This window comes from Echeneis naucrates, chromosome 21 (genome assembly GCF_900963305.1).
Source record: "Echeneis naucrates chromosome 21, fEcheNa1.1, whole genome shotgun sequence".
Lineage (NCBI taxonomy): Eukaryota > Metazoa > Chordata > Actinopteri > Carangiformes > Echeneidae > Echeneis > Echeneis naucrates.
In genome coordinates, this window is record NC_042531.1 from 19,509,911 (window position 1) to 19,533,645 (window position 23,735).

The 23,735-nt window shown below is 40.5% G+C and overlaps 1 protein-coding gene across 2 annotated transcripts; it reads right to left on the reverse strand.

Annotated features, from left to right (window-relative positions):
• Positions 1–816: 816 nt before the first annotated feature.
• Positions 817–21,801, reverse strand: LOC115061456 (signal transducer and activator of transcription 4). Of its 2 annotated transcripts, none has more exons than XM_029529779.1 (24): positions 21,732–21,801; positions 21,479–21,607; positions 20,821–20,956; positions 17,421–17,519; positions 16,299–16,391; positions 16,129–16,207; positions 15,898–15,983; positions 15,618–15,769; positions 10,666–10,824; positions 9,559–9,651; positions 9,319–9,378; positions 9,170–9,190; positions 8,522–8,612; positions 8,279–8,323; positions 7,645–7,728; positions 7,463–7,561; positions 7,191–7,326; positions 7,015–7,067; positions 6,808–6,902; positions 5,695–5,831; positions 2,875–3,066; positions 2,719–2,764; positions 2,376–2,481; positions 817–1,750 (listed from the first exon to the last, which is right to left on the reverse strand). In XM_029529779.1, the coding sequence occupies exons 2-24, from the start codon at positions 21,604–21,606 to the stop codon at positions 1,727–1,729; spliced, it is 2,214 nt and encodes a 737-aa protein (XP_029385639.1). In that variant the 5' UTR covers position 21,607; positions 21,732–21,801; the 3' UTR covers positions 817–1,726. The 2 variants fall into 2 exon arrangements, with proteins under 2 accessions (XP_029385639.1, XP_029385638.1); XM_029529778.1 differs by having other exon boundaries at positions 8,522–8,615.
• Between the last annotated feature and the right edge of the window lie 1,934 nt (positions 21,802–23,735).

Sequence of the window (23,735 nt, forward strand, 5' to 3'; positions counted from 1 at the left end):
TGGTCTGTGGTAATACTGTCTGACATTAAACCGGTCCGTGGCACAAAAAACCGCTGTCCTAGAGGGTCACGTATCAAAGAACGAACTGAAATCACAACAGATCTCTTCTCATTACTCATTCTGTTTCAAAATGCACTGGATATCTCCATGTAAATTGACATTTTTCATTTTCATGTGACCTGCATCCCCAAAGTTTTCAGCTGCATGCGTTGGACGTGCTCATGCTCTAAGTCCATTACATCAGGGGCTAGACCATATGTGTCAAACTCAGATGTGGCCCGCGAGAGCTTAAAATGTCTGATTGTCTTAAAATAACCAAGTCAAAAGTGTGCATTGACTATAAACTACATTTCCCACAATGCATGCCGATTATGTTACCTGCGAAGTGGCAGCATCCCGCCACTAGATTGAAGTGCTTAGCTTTCTCAACCTGTTTCTGTTTTTGTTAGCTTCTTAATTTTCTCTTTTAAAGCCTTTATTTCAATTGAATGCCTCTTTGTGTTTCTCCTTTCCCTCTCACTTGCAAGAGCACATCTGCTCATTGTTGGCTCATCAATACCATAGTAAAAAATAGAGAAAACCCACAGCTGCTCTAAGGAAAACGAAAAAAAAAAAAAAAGAAGTTTCTCTCTGATCAAATTGGCCAGGGAGCTTTTCATTGGAGACACTTGGCAAACAGACCACCCCCCAATGAGCAACCCCAAGATTTAATGAAAAGTTTGAGCTTAGGTTTCATCGGCGAGACCTGTAGTGACTTATTCTGTGTCTTCTCAGCTCCGTCCAGCTCTCCTCCTTAGTGAACGACAAATTCGGCTGTATGAAATAAATTGTTTTATTTGTGCATTAACAAAAAACAATAAATGGATAGTAAGAAAAATAAATTTGAGCACCTTGTAAGGCAGTGGTCAACATTTCTCTCCCTGTGTGTGTGTCGGTTGTCAGAAAGGTGCTTTATGAAATTAAGTCCATTTACTTGTATTAATTTACAGCGCAGCCTTGCCTCCTCCAATATGGCGGCGACGTTGACGTATCGCAGCAGCGGCCAATCCCGCTCCATGCGTCGTCTACGTCTATGGCGTCAATACATAATGACGCAGTTTCATCATCACGTCATAACATAATCACGCAATGGGATCACGTCAATTAGTAACTTTTAGTAACTTCCCATGAAAATGACTTGGCCGCACTAGTTATCTGATATTGTCGCCATGTTTCTTCATAGTTAGTGGGCAGCAGTTGAGCTGATTGTCACAGAATGGGTGAAAGAATGAATGGTTGTTATGTGCAGGTGAAATCCAAACATTGTAATGATAAACAGGCCTGTAGCAATTGAATAACACGGAGAGGTGTCCTTGATACTTAAAAGTCACAGGCTAATGTCTGACATAGTACACAGCAGTCAAAGTCAAAACATTTGTTTTATATATAATATTGGCCTTATAAAAACTCCTTCAATGGGTACAAAATTGTAAACTCAAAACCAGCTTGATATTGAAAGTAAAGGATTGGCATAAAGATTCATTGAAGAATAATAAATGTAAAAAAAAAAAAAAAAAACACAAGTAATGAATTGAATCGCATCTCAAAAACCCCCATTTAATGAAGCAGAGCACTTTGTGGTCATCAAAATGTGGATGTAGACTGAAGGCAGGTTTCACATCAGTAACCAAGCTTTGTCGGGAAGGATTTGAGGAACCTTTGAGCTAAACGTCACACATTTCATCATTTAGTCTGAATATGGAGAACTCATCTGTAAAGCAAGAAGACAACATCAGCAGCTATAAAAATTGAACACTTCTCTACATGGAAACATTTGAGTATTTATTTAGATTTAGTACCTGCTTTTCAGAGGAGGTAATGCCAATTAATTAATTGATTAATTTGATGATTTGACAATGTATAATGAAATGATTTAATTAATTATGTCAATTAAATAATGCAACATTTCATGATTCTAAAACACTTAGAAATATTAATTGCATGAAGCAAACAAACACGACACTGTTACAGATTCTCACAATCTAATGAACATATACAATGACAAGCATTGCACAGTCCAGTCCTACATGCATTTTAATGCTAAACTAATGTGAAAAGTGGAGAGAAATACCAGAATAATTATGCTACTAATGAGCTAATGTGGGAACTCACACCACATGTCACCCATGACAAGTGTTTTTGCTGATTTATGGAGAACAATGAGACTCGAGAGCGCAGAGGAATAACATATGGGAAGCTTTAATCGATAGTTGAACCAGTCCATTGTTGTTTTTAATCTTTTCATGGGATCATGAATTTATGAACTCATGACCCAAGATTGCTTTTTAAAAACAGAAGTGGTGCACTTCACCAGGTGTTAAAGCATGCAAACTTACCGTTTCTATGTCGAAGCACAGTTGTTCATTGAGCATATCAAACTCCCCAGGAGTCATTGGGGGCTCAAGAGACTGACAAGAAGGTGGTGTGGTATTTGAATTAGGGCTGGGATATAAGAGAAAAGGAGATTATATAGTTGAAGGAACAGCTTTTTTTAACTGTGGAAACTCAAATAAATCATCATGTAAGATTCGTCAGCAAAATAAACAATGTGACAAACATTTACAATTAAATGTTAGAGTATGAGTATGAAAAAAGTTCTCTAAAATAAATACAAATTGGTCTGGCTAAGGTCTCATGTATTAATATTACACAATATTAGAAGAATAATAATAAACTTACAGCATTTGCGAGATGGGGATCAGGGTAGATGGTATGTATGGATGGACTAGAAATATAACAGACATCAGCAAGATTAGTGTTGCAATCCACAAACTAGTCAACTTGTAAATTCAAAACATTAAAGTATTTAATCAGGGAATGGTTTTGCATCCTTGCCTTTGCTAGGCTGGCTGTTGTAAAGTGGACCAAAGGCGTCATCTTTGGGGATGTCGGGATAGAGGAACTTGAGGGGGTTCTCTGGGACAAAGCCATCTGAGATCATTTTGTAGTCTCGTATGATGTCAGCAAATGGTAGAGCACTAAGTCGATTTTTAGTGTACGGTTCCACAGAATGGAACTTCACTTCACCTGATGTAATAACAATAATTGTAGATGTAAAGCACATTTAAAGCATTGAGCAAAGGGTAGGTGTTAAAAGTGAGAAAAATTCTAAACATAACAAATACGGGCAATTTTAAAGGGTAAATAATAAAAGATTAGTTTATATATATGAAAATACATAAATATACACATTTCAACAAATATACATACAAACAAAACTTTGCAGTGTTTTGTCTTGGTTATTTTTGGCCTTTTCAGAGAGTAGACTGTAAGCATGTCACTAATTTATTCTGTTATGGTGACTCCTTGACTAAGCACTAAGGCAATTAAAATGTAATACTTTAAAATGGATTCTAAAATGTTTAGTCTAGCCTTCGTAATTTCTGACAACTAACCATTACAAAGCATTATCCTGTAGTCATAGTGGGAGTAGGGTTTAAGAGCAAGAGAAATTTTGTTTGTGTTTCAAAAATACTTATGTGATCTAATCTTGAAACGATTCCTTACTGGACAAAAACACAACTGGACTCATCTCTTTAAATGTTACTGTAGGCTTGAGTCACAGTGTTTGTGTGTGACTTGGTGTTGGGAGCTCAGGATGTGAGTGTTGGCTGAACCTGTTTTTTTTGACTATCTTTTCACTTTGTTATGTCATACAGATAGCCATGCAGTGGTAGGGTGGATTTCCATGAAGATGTGACAGATTATTTGTCCCACTGGTAAAACATGCAGGGTAAAAATAATTATGTCCCAGGGTTGATCCAGGTATTACAGTCTGAAGAGCTAAAGAGATACATTCACAAACAGATTTAGAGTATCAGTTCCAGTTACACTCGCCCACTGATTTGTTCAACAAGGATGAAGTGGTCAACAGAATCAAATGCGGCTGTGTGTTAGTACACAACTTAGTCTGCAGCGAGCAGTAAATCATTCATGACTCTTATGCAGAGGTTAAATTCTGTATAACTTAAAATAAGATTGCAACTTCTCAGAGACCTTGATATTAAGTGCCAGTAAGAATTGCTTATTACTTTAAACCACTGTCGATCCATTTGGAAATTGGCGTGATGTTTTATTAGTTTCTGTGGGATCGAGACCAGATGGGTATACTGCGAAGGAAGCTCAGAGTGAGCTGGGTGAGCTGGCGAGTATCACAACGGTGGTAATCAACTTGATTTTGAGGACCCAGGCTTGTCTTGTCAGGCTCTGTGCGCGTTCACATAAAAAAGGGGCGTTTAGATGCCATTTCCACAGAAAAATTGTCAGATTACGTGTCGTATATTTCAGTCAAGAGGAGCAGATTATAATGGAGAGCTATGAAGAGTTCAGACCGATAACAGCTAAAAGCAACAGTGTTTCTACAAACAAGGCAAGAGAGGAAGCCTGACAAAAAATTTCAGATCGTGCAAGTTAATATAGGAATATGGAAATCACTTAGATTAGGGCCAAATCAAAGTGAAATTAATTTGATTTGTCTTATTTGTGATCAACTTTAAGCAATTTTCTAATTGGTATTCTATTGCAGTGATAGTGTTGCAGTGCCAGCAGGGCAAATCTGGACCAAGACAAAAATATAATCCAAAGTGATATGTATTTGCTGTGCATTTATCCATCTATTAGTGAAATGTGGATGATACACTGCATAACACATTAATATTATTGTAAGCAAACAAAAAGAAAAATTAGAGGCAAAAGACTGGAGGGGCCTGCTCCAGCAGATTACACGGCCTCAGATGAGCTGGCCCTTGTCAACAATGAAGGGCGACCCTGGTGCTGGCAGCTCCCAGCAGCATGTTTTTGTCCAGGGTATGTATGAGAAAGGTCTATTTTACAGTTTAAGGAGACACATTAGTGTTGCTCAAGCTGCCAGCACACCCCTTTGTTGGCCCCCACACAGAGGTAACTGCCAAAGTCGTCATGTGCTCTTACATGAACACCTCAATGACCTAATAATACAGGTTGGAGCAGACAATGTTAGGGCTCTCTATAGAAGGAATCTAGAGCTGGATAATCAGAAAAAAAGCTGGAAATCAAGTTACCCCGGTGATACAGCCCGCTTAAAAGAGAGCCGCCTTTGTGACATGAGAAAACTTGGCATTAGGCTCAACATAGCTCACTAAGGCACTAATCTCACTTTGTAGTGCACCTCTCAGGTCCCTCCAACAGTTGTTGAACACAAACAGCTTTAGAAAGAACTGGTACATGTGGAGTGATAATGGCCAGCAGTACAGGACAAATTAACTGCATTGCTTCTTATCCAGTTTTGATGTGCGCTTCCCTAAGAGCCTGCAATGACGGTGGCCTAAAACTCACTAAGACATCCAAAGAGAGAAGTGATCTAAAAACTCATTACACAGAAAATCTTTAGTACTGATGTTGAGGTTTCCCTGTTGAATAACCTGTGCTGGACGCCTGGATCTCTTATCCCAAAGATGTTTACTGAACCCTGATAAATCAAGGAGGAAGGATGAATTATCAATACAGCATTCTGTGCATGATGTCATCTCTTTTCTGAGGTGACTTTCACTTCTCTTTACAGCTAAACATAAACAAACAAACATGATTTGTACAGACCTAAGTGCCATTTAGGCAACCCACAGTCACTTGTTACAAACCAGCATAATTGATCTGTTGGAAGTGTCAGAGGGAGCTCACCGTTGTCACTGCGCTCCACCCAGGTAAAAGTGATTCCTCCAAGGTGGCTCTCACTGAATCTTAAAAGGAAGGTTCCTGGCTCTCTGTCCTTCAGCAGAATGCGCTCCATCTCTTTACTGACGAAACCCATGATGTAGCTGAAAACAAAGATGTTTCATATTATGCACCTCTGTCTCTTTTTGTCATATTATAGCCTTCAACTGTTAACTTTCCCCATTTGGAAGATCAGCCGACTGCTAGTGAGAAAGCTAGTGAGATTGAAGCCAACGTCAAGGCACCTGACGTCTGAACATGTTTTAAGTGCTATGTAATGTACAGTGTACATTACATAGGATAAGTAATTTAATGAGCCTGTGACTTCCATGAAAAAGTAATTTAATGTTAAGAGAATGAATCAACATGTTACTTTTAACATATTTTTTAATCAGAACGTTAAATGTCCCTGGTCTGAAAATACAACCTAACTAACAACCTAAAAAATAAATAAATACATTAACATTTTTGGAATCAAACATATTCCCACAAAACATCTAACCAACTAAGTTAGATGAAAAGACTGACACCACTCTGATATCTGTATGTTAAATATGAAGTTACTGCGAAGACACATTAGCTTTGCTTAGCAGACAGCCGGGAAACAATTAACAGAGCCAATCAATCAGTATATCTAACTCTTGGTAAAAGAGCAAATAAAATTATTATCTTGAATGATATGAAAAAAAAGGAAAGGAAAGAAACAAGGGTTTATACTTAAGAGAGGCATTGCAAGAAGTGGACAACTGAATTTAAAATCTATTTAAATGATGTGCTCATTACCAAAGGAAAAACCTCGCTGAGGAAGTTCAGGGATATATGCTAGACTGACTGGATAACTGAGGAAGAAGCTGAGCTGAAAGGCAAAGCTCTCAGTTCACCTCACCTATGGTCATGACCAAAAGGACAAGATCCCAGATACAAGAGGCCAAATGAGGCCTGGGGGAAAATCTAGAACAATCTGGAAGGACTATGTCTCTCTGCAGGCCTGGGACTGCCTTTGGATCCCCCCAGAAAAGCTACAGTAAGTGTCCTAAGAGAGTGCTTCTCTTCTTAGATAACTGGATAACATTGGCTTACTTTTCATTCCAGACTGGCAGCAAATGTTTTTTGATGAGTTCCAGGATGGAATCCAGCCACATCCAGAAACTGAAGGGCTTCCCAGGAATATTCTCCTTGAAAAACAACACAGAGAAAGAGACACAAAGGTCGCTAATCATCTTACAGTTGGCTGCATTTTTATATTTACCACATACATAGTAGTGTATGTGATAACTTAATTCTTACCTTGGAGAACTTTGACCACGAGACTTGATAGTCACTACAGGAGGCGTGCTGACCTACAAAGATAAATAAAAAGTGACTCAACCCAATGTAGTGTCCGTGTAGTCTAAATGACAGATGCCCATTTACAGATACCAGATACTGACTCAAAATCAAACAGATTTCAGGGATCAACATACCAATAAGCTTTTCTCCCAACATGGTCAGCTGCTCTTTGTTGAGGCCCCGACCAGCAAAGGTGGAGAACTGCCAGCTTAGGACCTCAGAGAGCTGGCTCCAGTTGGCCCGAGGTGGGTTTCCAAAGAATGCCAAGTTCTGTGAAGGGTATGAAAGTGGAAAGTGGTAATATTTTGGTATAATACAAATTCAGGCCATCTAAAACAGTTGTACGAGGCTGCATATCAGACAGGTCTTAAACTAGCAGCTGATGGTTAATTTTGCATTGGCTCACCCTCGGCTCATCAGTCAGAAGATTATACCACATGACAGAGGCCCAGCCTCCAGGCAGCTGGCTTACATTGGAAATGACCACCAGTGGCAGTGAACATGTCTGAAATATTTCACACAGACAATAATTGCACATCTACAATAACAGATAGCCAGTCATCCAGTCAAATCAATGTTGCCTCTTACCTCCAGATCAATGGTGAGCCCCTGAACTGTTAAGCAGGCCTCAAAACTTAGCGAGTGTAGTTCCTCTGTCACAGAGAGGAGACTCTGCAAAACATGTAGACACCCTTCAGCGCTTACAAACATTATCATTATTGTTCACATTTATTCAGATAAGCTCTCAGACAACAACTTAATTGTTCTTTGAAACAATGCAAAATGCTGAATGTTCCTGATATGAAATATGTGGGGAGGAACTTTCAGCATATTGTACTTCCTTGGTAGAGGGACATTAAAAAGCATGCAGCTCTTTGTCAAAGTTTTTTGTTCATCCTTAAAGTAGACAGACATACAACATAAGCAGGAAGAAGGAGCTGGGGTTTAGTGGGGGGGAAAAAAAATGTAAAAAAAAGTTTCTGATTTAAAAGAAACTGTATTCAGAAGAAGGGCCATAAAGATATTTCTATTATGTGAAATACTGGCCTTAGAATACGTAGCTGTAACATTATACCTGATTGATGATTTTCTACCTTGGAACTATGACATTTCTTTTATTGTACATGTTTGTGTAATTATTCTTATCGCCAGAGGGGGGAGAAGAGCTCTTTTGATACCATACCAGTTGGGAGAGAGCTCTTTGCTCATCTGTATGTCCTACCTCGTTCCCCTTTGTGCCATTGATATATTTCTTCTCTTTCAACTGCTGTAAGATACAAACTTAGTGTCACTTGGCTTAAAACACACAAAAGATGTCCAGTAAAGCTGGTTAATGTTTTGTGCCAGATGTAACTGTATGAAGGCTACTAAGAGGTGGACTGAAGTCAATGGAAAAAACTGCTCTTGCTCCAGGTTGGCAAATAATACATAAGCATGAATATATTCAATGAGTGGGTTGTGTTACCAGATGTCTGAAATCCACTGAGAGGCAGCCATTGGAGTAGTCCTCAATATCCATAGCTTTAGTGTTGTTGGTCAGGATGAAAAACTGACGACTACTGAGAAGAAAAGACACAAAAACCACCCCCCAAAAAAACAAAAAACAAAAGCAGATTCCACTCAGGTGAAACTGTGCAGCATGGAAGCAGCATAAATGTGAAAACAATTATTTTACCAAGAGCAAAATATGAAACTATTTCAGATTACTTACACAGATGTTAGCCCTCAGTTATTAAGACTTTAAACAGGCCGTGGTTTGAGAAGGATACCTCTCTAACCCATAAATGAGTGTGTTAATTTTCAATTATGGCAAAATAGTTCAAGAAACCAAAAATGGACAACTTTGATTTTGAAAGCAAGTTAAAGAGAAATTTATTGATCTGTGAATGTCTAAAGTAAACTAAATCCCCCTGCACAAAAGGAGGGATTTCAGCTATTTTCCCAATTTCTTGAAGATTCTGTAGATTCATAAAACTTATAGTCCTAACTGCAGTACGACAGCATGTCGAAACACATGTCTCTAATCTGGTGTAGTGTGTTGTTCTTCAAACACTGCTTCTATCTGTGCTAAAATTAAACACTGGTCGAACATCCTGTTTTGAGATGTACTCACACTCTGCCAGGGGGGAGGTCTCTGTAGGCACACAAATACACACAAAAATAAAAATTTGTGCTAACCCACATTCATCTACAGGACATTACTTAAACATTACAGATTGATTTTTCATATGTGACGTAAAATCAAAAATTCTAAAATCTCACTTATCAAATGTTGTTTTCACTTTCAGCTGATAATCCACCTCTGGAAGTTTGACCAGCAGTCTGGGAGGAATCAGGAAGAGAAAACATGCTCAACCAAATTCTCAGCCAACATCACTCCTCAGCTTTTATCAAGCAATAAAAATTTAATGTACAGTGTAAAAAAAAAAAATTAAATAAAAAATAAAAAAGATTAACAAATGTCAGATGTAACTGAACAAAAAAGAGAAAACATCAAGATACCTGACTTTGGTGGTGAATTGTACTCCAGTCTTGATGATGAGTGGTTTCTGTGGATGTGTAGGCATGCATGGCTGTTTCTCCACCACAAATGAGCTGAGAACAAAGCAGAACTCATTTCACTGATGGTTTTCAGCAGACAGAAGCAGTGGTGGATGCCACGCTGCTTATTTATCATAACAGAACAAACCAGTTCCTGTGCTCACAGGTAAACAGTTGGCTTCTTTAATGTGGGGCAATAAGTCCATGTGCGAGATTTGACAAAGTGAGTACATGACTGCTTAATACATTTCACTCCTGAGAAAACATAAGAAAAAAACATATAGAGACAAACAACCATCACAGACATAGTTAACCTAAACCTGCATGTCTGTCAGATGAGGTGGGTGGGAAAACATACAAACGCAACGAGAAAGGCCCCAGGCAAGATTGAGAAGCGGTATGTCTGAGTTTATTGTAGTAACAGGATAAAGACAAAGAGAAATGGACAATTCCAATTCCTGTTGGTTAGGGTTAGGGTTATTGTTTGTGGTGTTACCTGAATATGTGGCAACTTGATATTTTCAAAAAAGACAACTTTTATAAAAAAAAAAAAGAGGTATGAGCAGAGTTAAAAATATGCAGGTACATATAAAACACATACAACAACAGCAATACATGAGATGTGGTTATTAATTAGACCCTATCTCAATGTCCCAAGAAATTAAATGTGGACAAAAGGCTCAAAGTACCCACTAAATAGACAAATCACAAAAATAGAGATGAAAAGTATAAAAAAAGAAAGTGTATATGCAATGAAAAGTCACATTGCAAAGAAACATATAAAAATAATTTACATCAAGGCCAACTTACTGTCTGAGTGACACAGCCATTTGTGTTTGTTCTGTATTGAAAACTTTTCTAGTGTCTTTCTGCTGTTTACGGTGCCATAGGTGAAGGAGGAAGTCATCATTGCTCATTTGTGCTAATCCCCCTGCGTCCAGTCAAATGACTGCTAAAAAGCTCTTATATTTTGATGCTATGACAATATAGAATGCAGGTGACTTCCCATGGGAGCTTTTATTGGTTGTGTTTCATTGCCTGTGTGGGATTGTGTGCAGTTTTAAGTACCTCTTGATGAGATGATAGATGAGGAATTTCACCCGCTCCTCCATCTGAGGTTTCTGCAGCGGGATTGGGTCATTCTCATATGTGACCTTCACAACCAGCTCCCCCAATTTGTCCAGCTGTCGCTTGATCTGGAAGAGACTCTGGGCTATGAGAGTAAACCTGAGGAGGGACAGGAGAGACAATAACGAGGGAGCTGAGAGAGAGGCTTGGTGCTTATTTCATGTTTTATATCTGAAGTCAGACTGACTGGGGATGAGCTGTCATCATGTTAACATGCCATACTTCAGTGCTGCTGAAAGAGTTGTCTCTCTTTGTACTTTTTGGAAGTTGGTGAAGTTGTCCCAAAAATTTACATCGGAAAAAACTAGGTGCAACAAAAATCTGAGCAGCATGTTAACTGCACTTTCAACCAAAAAATGGATTTCGGTCAATTGTGAAGTTGTTTTACATTGGCTGTGATAGCGTCAAAGTCATGCCATCAGGTCAATGTGGCTTCTTACATAGCTACAGGTTTTCAGCTAATGGATACTCAGACGATGGCTATACCGTCATGTTGACGTTGGCCATGCCCAGGTAGCATGCTATCATTGACTGCTCAGAACATGCTATGAAATCAGTGGAAATATAAAAGGTTTGGTCTGATAAGAGATCTTCAGTAAGAGACTTTAACATCCTCACATATTTGGCTTTGCCGAAAAGCGCCAGAAACTTGTGCGGCAAAGAAAATGGATCAGACTCAGTGTCTAACTCCCTAACAACAAACACTTTCGCCCTGCCTTATGCGCCCTGAAGATAATATCTAACTAGACCACTGAGCAGTGATAGCTAACATGTCTTTGGGGTCATCAGGTGGGAACCTTCTTTCACCAGTTTTTTGTCTAGTTGGTCCCACGACACCTCCAGGAGGCTAGACAGTGATCACTGGCGTCCCAGGGTCACCCCCCTAATGCCAGCCATCACCACTCCTCACACAAAGACAACTATCTCAAACAGCACCACTGTCAACTACTCTGACCTCTCAACAACTGCGCCAGTGAAAGCAGGGTGGGGATACAGACCTGGTTTGGGTAGGGGGGAGAAATAGAAGAGGTGGAGAGAAAAGTAGGGATGGATACAGACCTGGTTCGGGTAGGGGGGATAAATAGAAGAGGTGGAGAGAAAAGTAGGGATGGATACAGACCTGGTTCGGGTAGGGGGGAGAAATAGAAGAGGTGGAGAGAAAAGTAAGGATGGATACAGACCTGGTTTGGGTAGGGGGGGAGGAATAGAAGAGGTGGAGAGAAAAGTAGGGATGGATACAGACGTGGTTGGGGTAGGGGGGAGAAATAGAAGAGGTGGAGAGAAAAGTAGGGTTGGATACAGACCTGGTTTGGGTAGGGAGCAATGAAAAGTATAGACGGTGCAGGAGGTGGAGGACGAGATACACTAGCAGATTCAGCAAACAAACTCACCTGGACAGTCCAATAATCAAACCAAATCAAACCAATACAGGCTAACTCACGTGGACTAACTGCCTGGTCTCAAACAGGCCACACCCTCCACTTAAATACATTTCCTCTTCCTGGATTTCTTCCTCTGCTTCACCCTAGAGTCTATCTAGTTTAAGAGTTCCCCCTGCTGGGCGACCAGCTGCTATTACTTCTTCTAACCCAAATCCACTGACTGGATCTTAAAGTCTCATCTGACATTTCCTTGACTTTTTTCCTCTCACTCTGTGCCCTTCCTCCTAAAAACAAAGCAACAACAGATCTGGCTACAAACCCTCTACATCCACTGGACAAATCCTAACCTTCCACCCTCGCTGCTCAGCATCCTTACCTAGCTCTGCATACCTGAGCTTTTTCCTTTCATATGCTTCTTCAACTGAATCCTCCCATGGCACAGTCAGCTCTATGAAATATACTCTCTTTCTACTCCAAGACCACACAATTATATCAGGCCTTAACTTTGTACAGGCTGGGGAACAACAAGCTTTCCTCCTAAATCTACCTGCATCTCCCAGTCCCTAGCATCCTCTGAGCTGCCTTGCCTCCTTGTTATCTTATTAACTTTCCCTCCTTCTTGAACAAACTGAATTGCCACTCTCTTTGACTTAGACCCTTCTAAATTTGCCTGCCTCCGTATATCGTCAATGCCTGCAGCTAAACTTTTTAAAACCTGGTTATGTCGCCACGTATACCGTCCTTGTGACAGACTAACCTTACAACATGACAAGATGTGCTTTAGAGTTGCAGTACCTGAACACAACAAACATAACGGGTCTCCATTAACCCAGAGTTTTAGGTTCTGGGGAGTTGGCAATACATCATATGTTGCCCCTATCAAAAATCTAATCCTACTTTCCTCCATACTCCACAGCTCTTTCCAACTAAGCTTTTTCTTCTCTACACCTTCCCAGTTCAACCACTGCCCCTGCTTAGCCTGAGTCACTGCCCTCGCACCCCTTAATATTTCCTCCTGTCTGCAAATCTGCTCCACAACTAGCTTCCTCTTCTCTTTGGGACCTGCTCTACTCCACACTGGTTTGCCTGGGCCAAGCCCCAAGCCTCCCCGGCCTATCTGTACATTACCCATAATCTCTGTATGCCCAAGAGTTGGTTTTGCTTCCTGCACTGCCATTCTTGGATTCCATTTTCTCCCCTTGGTTGGGTTTGGAACCACCTTACTAACTACCACATCTATACTCCCAGATAACAGGAGCTCTGTCCTAACCTTAGTACATTTAAACTCCTCCACTAAACTAGATACTGGGAGCTGAAGTACGCCTTTCCCATACAGTGCCACATTGCCTAAACATATCGGAACACCGAGCCACTTCCTAATGTAAAAGCTTACTAGTCTTTCCATTTTCTCTGCAGCAGATATTGGAATGTCATATACTGACAGTAGCCATATCAACCTGGGAAATAATCCAAACTGCAAACTCCAAACACCACAGCTTCAACTTTCCTGGAGGTCCTGATTTGTCTATTCTATCCAGTCCCTCAGCAACATCCTTCCGAAACTGCACTACTAACAGTTCATTTTCACATATGCGAAGAGCCCTTCAAATAAAGTAAATTTATTTTATCAAATTATGTCTTGGTATGTTTTCATTATCAGGAATGCAGCCACGCACTGAGTAATTGTTTCAGAAAGATCTCTTCTAGAATCTAACTGAAAAATCTAAATCAAGATTCCTTCTCAATCACCACCGTCTCACTGTCATATTGTCCACTCCCGGAGCGCAGGTCAGATATAAGGCATAAAGCATCTGCCTAACATGTGTAAACAACATAATATTTTCCTGTGATACTGTGAACACATCATCAAATCCTAAGTGTGGAAAACAAAGCCATTAACAATCGTTATACTTTATACTTTTCCTGTCCTCAGTTCGTCAGCTCTACTTTATGCTTTTCATGACAAACCAGGCATAAAGAAAATGTTAATGTTCACACACTTCAGTCTACAGAATATTTTTGGTGGCAGGGGGTTAACATGAACTGATTAAACCTATAAACACACTGTGTGTAATGCTGCACCATGGCATTGCTGGCACTGCTGTAGGACTATGCTAATGGCAGAATCAGGAGGGGGATTGTCTTCAGGAACCATAGCGACTTATTGGCCCATGATGATGACTGTCTTGGATCAATGAGCTGACCTGGGTCGAGCATTAGAGAGGACAGCGCGCCGGAACCACGCCATACCGGTGCAGACGCAGGTCCTCACCCCGTTTTTAAATGTGCAAAGCGCAGAGGAAACCGTCTTCAATGAGGTCCATGCCCGTGCATGGTCAGCAGTGGAGCAGCCATCGGCCTCCTTAAGTGCCGGTGGCGCGCTTTAGATGAGTCTTAGGGCAGGCTTCTTTCCCATCCTGCCAAAGTGTGCCACATTATAAAAACGTTTGGCTTGATACACGATGTGGCACAGAGGAGTGGTATTCCCCCCAGCATTATTACCCGGAGCCAGACCCCCCTTCAAGACAAGCGGGATATGAACAGGGTCACCTTGTCAGGGTGCAAGACTCCGTCCGGATGTCATCCAGCATGTATAAAGACATCTAAAGGTTACATTTTGCACATTGCCTTTTAATATTTCTGCTATTTCACCCATTACATTTCTCACTTGTCTCAACTCCTCTGTCAAACTGTTGATTGCTTGCACTGTCTCCCTTTGTAGCTGCAGGACTGTATCGGTGTGTACCCGACCGCTCGCAGGCGACCCAGAATGACTCCAGCTGTGTGCATTGGCGTCAGGTCAGGAGCACTGGGTCCCCATCCCCGCAGTTGCAGTCGTCAGGAGCATTGGTTTACTTCCTTTGGCTTTTGATTCCGGTGCTGTGACCTCCAAACAGGATGGTTTTTCGGGCCTCCACCTCACTGAGAAGCGTCTCCAATTCCGCCTCAGAAATATTTCTTTTTTAATTTTTTCTTCCTGTATCTGCCATCGTTTCCAACATGACATAACACTTGTATCATATTCTTATTTTATATTCATTAGATGCTTTGCATTGACCATTTATGGTTAAAAATGCACGCGCACAGGGCATGACGTGACGCCGACACAGCTGAGCTCACTTGTTGTCAGGTCTGTGATTTATAAAGCAAAGTTTGCTTCAGGTGTGCGTACACAAGGTTTTAGAAATCTGAATGTTTTCATAAAACTTTGGCTTTTAGGCGTACATACACTTTTAGTAACGATCGCAGTTTTATAAATAAGGCCCCTGGTCATTTCCCAGGCAGTGTTAAATTAACAAAATGCTTTAGTGATTCATTGAAAATGTACAACTAGAGACAAAGGATGTTGTGGTAGTATCCCTATAGCCCTTAATATCTATGATGCACAAACACTGAAAATCTTTATACTGTATAGATGTGTGCGTGAGCATTGGTATGTCACCTAAATACCTTACTACCATAAAACATTGTAAGTAAAGAATTCAGCAGACATTTACGCATGCTCATTACCAATTCTGCAGCTGTTCCAGGCCGGTGAGTAGTGGACCACCAATGGCGGCGACTTGCTGCCTCCGCTTCCAGTCATGTAGCACAGGGTTGAGCTGAGTAGTCACCAGGTCTTCGATCTCCTTGATCACATCATCAATCTTAGACAAGATCTCCTAACAGGGGATATTGAGGATAGATATGATGTGAATCATACAGTGCAAGTTTTAATTTGGACACTCACTTTTTTGTTGGTTTGCAGTTGCATGATGACATAAACATTTAAGCACACATAAATGCATACCTTTCTTTTGAAGTCGAGTCTGTTCAGCATTTCCTGTAGTCTTGTTACTTCCTGTTTCATCATATCAGAGTTCCTATCTGATGTTTCTGACACACAAACACAAACTTTTGAACACACTCTAAGGCCTTCATGGGTATACATATTTTTTTACATACTGGTGAGAAAGAACAGTATTTTAAATTAGGTAATGAAGTTTTTTAAAAGGCTTGTCCATCTTACAGCAGGGCTCACCTCGGGACTGTAGGGTCTTATAACGGAAATCAAAGTCGTCCTGCATGTCCTCAATGTATTTCACAGCCTGGTCCATCAACTAGACACAGACGAATTTTTAAGAATCCATTTCATCGTGTTACATTTTTTTTTTGTTCAGACATCCCCAGCTATGAAAGTTTTTTGGATACCTGCACACTGCTTCTGATGATCCCGACTCTGTTGTCCATGGTCTTCTGCCTCTCAAAGGCACCAGAGTCCTGCAGTGATTTCTCCAATGGACCCTGTTAAGACAGGTTCTTTTTAGATGTTGTTTAATTTAATATTCATTTAACAACTGTGTTTTTGAATCATATTGATCAGTATTACGTGAACCTTTTTGTGATAATAATCAAAGGACCAATGAGTCACTAGTGCTGTCAAAAGTGTTATACAGCCATGCTGGTGGCTCAGTGAGACCTACGAGATAAATGTCAATATTAGGATGCTGACACACCAACTGTAAAAATAAATACATGCCGACATTTGACAGATAATGAGTTTGTTCATAATCATAATAATTAGTTTGGCATTTAGCATGATTGCCTTTGCTAATTAGCACCAAACACAAAGCACAGTTGAGGTCAGAAGTGGAATAGCAATCTGTAGAGGAGTAAAGGAGCAGCCTCTTCTCAGGTGGTTCTGCATGGAGCAGAAAAACCTTCTAGAATAATGGATATATTCAGAACATCCGGTGAAGACTGGCATTATACTATTAGGTGCTATTAAGGCTTGGGCCAGCGGCTCATCCCACCCTAGTACAGAATGGAATGCATCAGATGCTCCCTTATGCCCATTGCCATCGGACTGTACAGCAGCACAGTTCTCACCTAACTGACTGATCTCTATTTATTCTCTGGTCACTTTATCTGCAACTTTTGTCACTGTTTTTGTAGCAGTTTTTATCTTATTGCTGTCTCTGTCTTATTCAACGTCTTTTGTCGCCTGTCCTATGTGTCCTATTTAATATTTTTACTTGTCACCTGCTCTCTTGCCTTGTGCTGCTTTGGCATTCGGATTTACCCAGTGGGATCAATAAGGGATTACCTCATCTTCATCATAAATCCAATTACTGTCAAGGATGGCAACATATGAAGATCAAGGTGAGAGAGTGACAGTGCAGCCAGTGTAGTTTGGCTGCTGAGGTTTCCAAAATACCACGTATTCAATTATTTTCAAGTCCACACTCTTCCTGGTAGCTGTTCTGATTTACCAGCAGTGATTGTTGTTAAGGAAGCAGAGGGACTTTCCCGGTGAAGGAGACTGTGACAAACCTGTTCCTGCATGCAAGCACTGGAGAGGATACGGAACTCTTCCCTCAGGCAGTTAGAGATGACTCTGGCCATGACGGCAGGGTTGGCTGAGTACTTCACCTGTGAGGCCACAAACACACAAAATAAATTAGGAAATCTTGTCATTGATGCTTCCATAGTATTGTGGCATTGCCCAGCACAGCCTGGTTCTTTAGGTCCATCAGCCTTTTTTTTTTTTTTTAATGGTAATCAGCCAGAAGATCAGTTCAGCTATACCCTGGAAAGAAATATGAAGACTTGTCCCTTTTCTTCTCACTATCTGGGCATACTGAAAATGAAAATAGGACATATGAAGTCAAAGGTGTGCACATATGCTTGGAGCAGAGCTTAACTTTTTCTGCACACACTCAAGCTTACATTTGGATCTCAGAGAACGATACCAGGAAATGCTAATTATATATTACAGAGCAAGTTAAATAAATAAAGTTATGATTAAATTACCTCAAAAATGGCTAAATCCTGCAATGAATCAGATTATATTTCATTTATTGATATACACTATGCAAGCTTGGGAAAAAAATAGTTGGTTTTATTCAATTAAGTTTTGCTGATTGACTTTCTAGATTAAATAGTGTTGAAATGTGTGTGGGGTTTTTTTTATGTTTAGGATTATTTCACAGGGACAAACCAGAAATGATGAATCAAATAATAATTATTATTACTATGCATTTCTCTAGAGCAGGGAGACACACATATGATGGATTTTAAAAGATTTAGAAACTAGAGGCCTGAGATTGTTCGTAGTGATATGGGTCAAACTTCAACCCCCACTGAAATCTACATTCCCCATGATGCAACCACATACTATATCTTTTCATAGGGTTTTCCCACTGTAATACCCTTGTGACATAATAATGATGCTACAGACATCAGCTCTGCCCCAATGCAGTGGCCTCATCCATCAGAGACTGATTTGAGGGGTGATCTCATACCGCAGATATTTTCTGGGAATGTGCCTCAAAGTCTGTGTTTGGGCAACCATACAACCTTTTCACATCCTAGGTAGAATTTCCCATTACTAGCAACCTGTCCTTCCACTCCTTTACAGTGCCCCCAAATGCTTTTATATGTCCTGTTGAATACTAACAAAGGTTGGTGTGGCACCAGCAGTTCAGTACAGGTGGCTTCCAAACCAAATATGGTATGAAAATATTGACCTACATGAGTGTTTTATATTCCCTTGGTGGTTCTTCAGTCACAAACTCCCCCTCAAGCAAACTCCTGCCTCCAAACAAACCAAAAAAAAAAAAAAAAAAGTTTGAAGAAAAGTACAGAAAATTCTGCTGTGGTAAGAGGAAACCTTCTCTCGCCTCCAGCTGTGACTAAGTTGACATGTATCAGCATCATTTGCCAGAATAACGACTAAGGATGCATCAACACACACCTACACACACTTTCACTGCAGCAACAACCATTGCATTTAAGACTGACAAGCAGGAGATTGGTTTAATTTGGTCTTTCTGAAATTGCCATTTACAAGCTTACTTTGCTTTCCTTTTCCTAATTTTGGAGACGTTTTTGGTGCTTACCTCTCCTCACAATCTTTACGTAATGATCATTTGTCAGTTCAACCCACAGCACTCTAACCCTTCACTGAATGTGCCATAAAGATTAGTGAAGGTCAGACAGATAGAGAAAGAGAGAGGGGTTTTCCCATTCAGTCGTTCTGCTTGAATCTGGGTGATGAGACACGTAAATAGAAGAGAGTCTCAATCACAGCTCAAATTTAAATCTTTCTTGTGGAGTTTACATACAATTTTCCCTGTCAAAACAACAAAAACAAAGACATCAAGCCACAAGCACTCCTGTTTACCACACAAAAGTGACTACTTCCTCTGAGAAGCGTCACCATTTCTCACATACATGTACATGCGTTTTCAGACACACAGGAAACAGTGGTGTAAGCCTCACATGGGTGTTCTGCAAAGGTGTATGCCTTTTTCCAGAATGAACTGCTGAGGCTTTTCACATCAGCAAACTCTGACTTCAACCAAACATCCTGTCACATCTCCAGGAGCAGCATCTACACTATCATGAGCTGAGCAGCATTACTACACGAGGTGGCTTTACTAAACAAATACCCTGGCTTCACGATTATTTGTAAATTGCCTATGATGATGTGACAGTGGTAAAATAGTGTGTGTGGAGTGTTGTTTACCTCAAAAAGAAAATCTTTGTCTCTTGGAAAATTTAACAATGGTTACAAGGGTGGTTTATTTTGGAAAATCAGCAGTGGGTGAAGGGGCAGCATGGCGGCATGATGGTTAGTGCTGTTGCCCCTCAACAAGAAGGCTGTGGGTTTTCTACACTTTTAGTACGAAGTTTGCTTGTTCTCCCGTGATTGTGTGGGTTTCTTGCCACCATCCAAAGACGTGGATGTTTAGGTTAGTTGGTGATTCTGCAATTGTCTGTAGGTGTGAATGTGAGTGGTTGCTCATCTCTGTCTCTGTGTGTTGGTTCTGCAATGGAGTGGCAATCTGTCCAGGGTGTACTCCACCCTCGCTCAATGTGAGCTGGGACTGGCCCCAGCACCACCCATGAAGCAGAAACCGATAAGTGGACAAGTATGACATGAAAGACACCCTCTGACAAACCGTCTTCATAAGTGTGAGCTAACAAATACTTGTTATTTTACTATCTCCATTATTATTTACCTACTAAGAGTTGTTTCATGGAGTAAAAGCATAATTGTTAAATGAGAAACAATTCAGTATGGTATGTACTCACTTCATTTGAACTCTGAAAAGTAGAGACCGATTCTCTCAGGTTATGTAAAAGAATAACACAATAAGAGAAACCGATTGCATATTCAAACCAACCCATAGGTTCAGTGTTCAGATGATATATTTTACTTCCTTGTCCTGGTTAGTACATCATAATACACCATGAAACTACTTCTCCAATTCAGATGTGTTTAGTGAGAGTTCACAATTTACTTTTTGGCCCCTCTAACACACTTAAACAACTTTGCTTCCTGCCTCTGTGTAGTTTTGTGGTCATTTGCATTTGAACAAATTTAGATCTTAAGCCTCCTCCTTAGCACTTTTTTCCTTTCTACTTGATTCATACTAATGCGTGGTAGAAAGATAGCGAATCATATCTTTCTGCTTTCACACTTTATTTGTTTACTCTCTGTTTAGATACGGTTTTCTCATACAGTGCACATTTGTAGTTTAAGTAGTATTCATGGAATGCCATATGATTATGTAATCAAATCAGTGTTTTGGGGGTATGAGTATGTGATCTTGGTCAAAATCAGTCCAAATGCTGCAAATTGACAGGAAAGTCCCAGGTGAAAATCAGGTGATTTCTTAAGTTGACATGACTCTGACATGAAGGGATGAAAGATAGGACGACACACCTGTAACTGCTGCTGTATGATTTTCATGTTGTGTCTTTGTAGGAAGTTCTGCTCTTGTGAGCGCACCCTCTCCAACTGGGACAACAGGTTGGTGAAGAGCACAGCTGCCACTGACTCATCGTTAGCTGCTGTGTCCCTGAAAACACACAGCAGGCGATTTCTCAGGAGATTGTCAGCCCAAACCACAAAAAAGAAAATAGCAGCAGAATAAGACAAGTAGATTCTCATAAGCTCCGCAACCCAATGCCGTATAACTGGATGAAGATGGATGGATGGATGAATGGTTTTCATAACCCTAACATGAGCGTTGATAAGGCTCAACTGACCACTCATACTTATCAACTGTTTTGGGTTCTCTGATGTCCTTTAAAGGTCACAGAGCAAAGAGATTGGATTTCTTTTTTGTGTGTCTCTCAGATTTAATTCCTGTCTGAGACACAAAAAATGTATACCTGTGTTGATACTGACATAGCAGTGGTACTTATAGCCTATGATAGTATGAGAGTTTAAATATTATATAATATATTGGCGTTAGCTTGTATTATTTTCTATGATATACGTTTTTCATACACATTTCTTCTGATGTCATGGCCATCGCGCGCGCGCGCGCGCACACACACACACACACACACACACACACACACATTAACTGTCTCACCAATCCTGGGACTCGATCCAGCTGGCCAGGCCCTGTCGGATGTCCATGGGGAAGTTATCATCATACAGATAGTCCACATGTTCCAGGAGCCTGTTCTCCAGCAGTTGGATTTGTTTCCATTGGCTCATGCTGCGGTGCGCACACATGGCACAAATAAACACACCGGTAAAAATATTATATTCTATCACGTATTACATCCCACATGTGTGCATGGCTATAATCACTTTTGTGACAATTTTCCAGTAATTGTTACCTGTGACGTCTCTGCGCAGCTTCCAGTCAGTCACACCATGCACACGGGTTTCTCTCTGTGACTTTCTTTCTTGACTGAGACTGTTCAGGAAGCGCTTGACTCTAAAATCTACAGCGACCCCTTCGGCAAGCTCACGAGGAAACCCCTCCCACACACACACACTGAACAGGCATGTGAGGCATGTGAGGTGTCAAAGGAAGATCGTGACATCTTTCTCGGTAACAACAACAACAACGCACACAACCCACTTTCACTGAATGCAACAGTAACAGTAACAGTAATAGGATAAAAACCAGTCCTTATTATGAAACTGCCAGGAGATTAAAGGGGACAAAGGACCAGTGTGCTTTATTTTGAAAAATAATAATAATAATAATAATAAAAAAAAAAAAAACACATACAAAGTCCATGTTTTATGCAACTACTTAAAACCTGTAATGTATTTGTATGCGCTAAACACCAGAGTTAGAAATGTGAAAATATCAGATATTTTTTACAAAATAGTTAAGATCTACATCTGAATTTGCTAGTAATTTGACCAGGGGAAGCACAAAATGGTATAGGTTCCAAGGTGGTGGCATTGATATAAACCACAAAGAAGAGCAGCAGCGTAAGATATGCTGGGACCAGGTGATGCATAAAAACTGTCTAGCGTGTCTAAACCCAATGCTTGGCACTCCCAGAGACTTCCACTGTGATCTGTGGTATCTTAAACCACCTACGTAAGAAGACATGTTTATGTCACTGAAAACATGATGCCTAAGATCGAAACCAGACTGGAATAAAGTAAAGTCTTGAGTGTTGTTTATATGGCTGTCAGCGGGTTGCTAGAAAACAACGTTGTTTCAAATTTCTGAAATAAAACATTGTCTTGATTGTGAGTCAGCGGACCTAACAGATCAAATTTTGTTTTTACAGACAAGAAGGCATTCTTAAAACAGGCCAAATGGGACAGAGCACAGGGGCAATAAGTGGTGGGATACAAACAATACTTAACTTATGTTAAGAGAGCCAATTAAAACTTGATGAATTGAGCTTATATGGAAGCACACTGACCAAATAAATAAAAATTCATATGGACTTATAACTTGAAATTATGCTGTAATACTTGTGATATTAATAACTTTAAAGATGATTTTCTTATCAAACATTAAGTGTTAGTAACAGGGGTGCCGGCTAACACTGATGTGGAAGAGCAAAATCACAGCTGTTCATTGACAGATTCAGAAATTTAAAGGTTATCTAATGTGAAAGAGGCACTGAATTAATGAACCCTGATACGACCTAAAGGTGACCAGCCAACTGGAGGTTGGAAGGGTGATATTGATGCTCTGGAGAGTATTTAATAAATACAGGGAAATTGTGCATTTGCACATGGCCAGCAGATGAAAGGACAAAGGTCTCAGAAACAGGAAACTAGGGTGTAACACCATACTTTAACAAACCGCACATAAGCTTGTCCTGCATTTGCATATTTAGTATATTAATAGTAGCAAAATATTAGCAACTTTCAAGACCAGGCTTAAAACATTTCTGTATGACAGAGCTTATAGTTAAAAAGTTAAAAGTCCATTTACTCTTTAGCTATGCTGTTATAGGCCTAGGCTGCTGGGGGAAGGACTGAGCATCTCCCCCCAACACCCCCACCCCATGCGCTGACAATAACCATGCTTCTTTGCTTCTTAGAAATCCCTGTTTCTCCCAGCTCTAAGCATGTGTACTGCATTCGCTAACCATGTTCTCCTGAAGTCTCTATCTCTCCCAGCTCCTCTCCGCTCTCTCCCTGTCTTCATCCTGCAGGTGGCGACTCATTGCCATCCCATGTACCTGTAACGCCTGCTGCTCACTTATCCCCATGAATTCCACACTACAGCATCATCTCCATGAACTCCATGCAGCATCATGTTCCTGCCTACACCTGCATTGAATATCTCCCTCTCTTGCTTGCCCCTCCCCTTTTCCTTGCCAAGTGCTTGCCCATCAGGGGATCTGTTGGGTCATTTT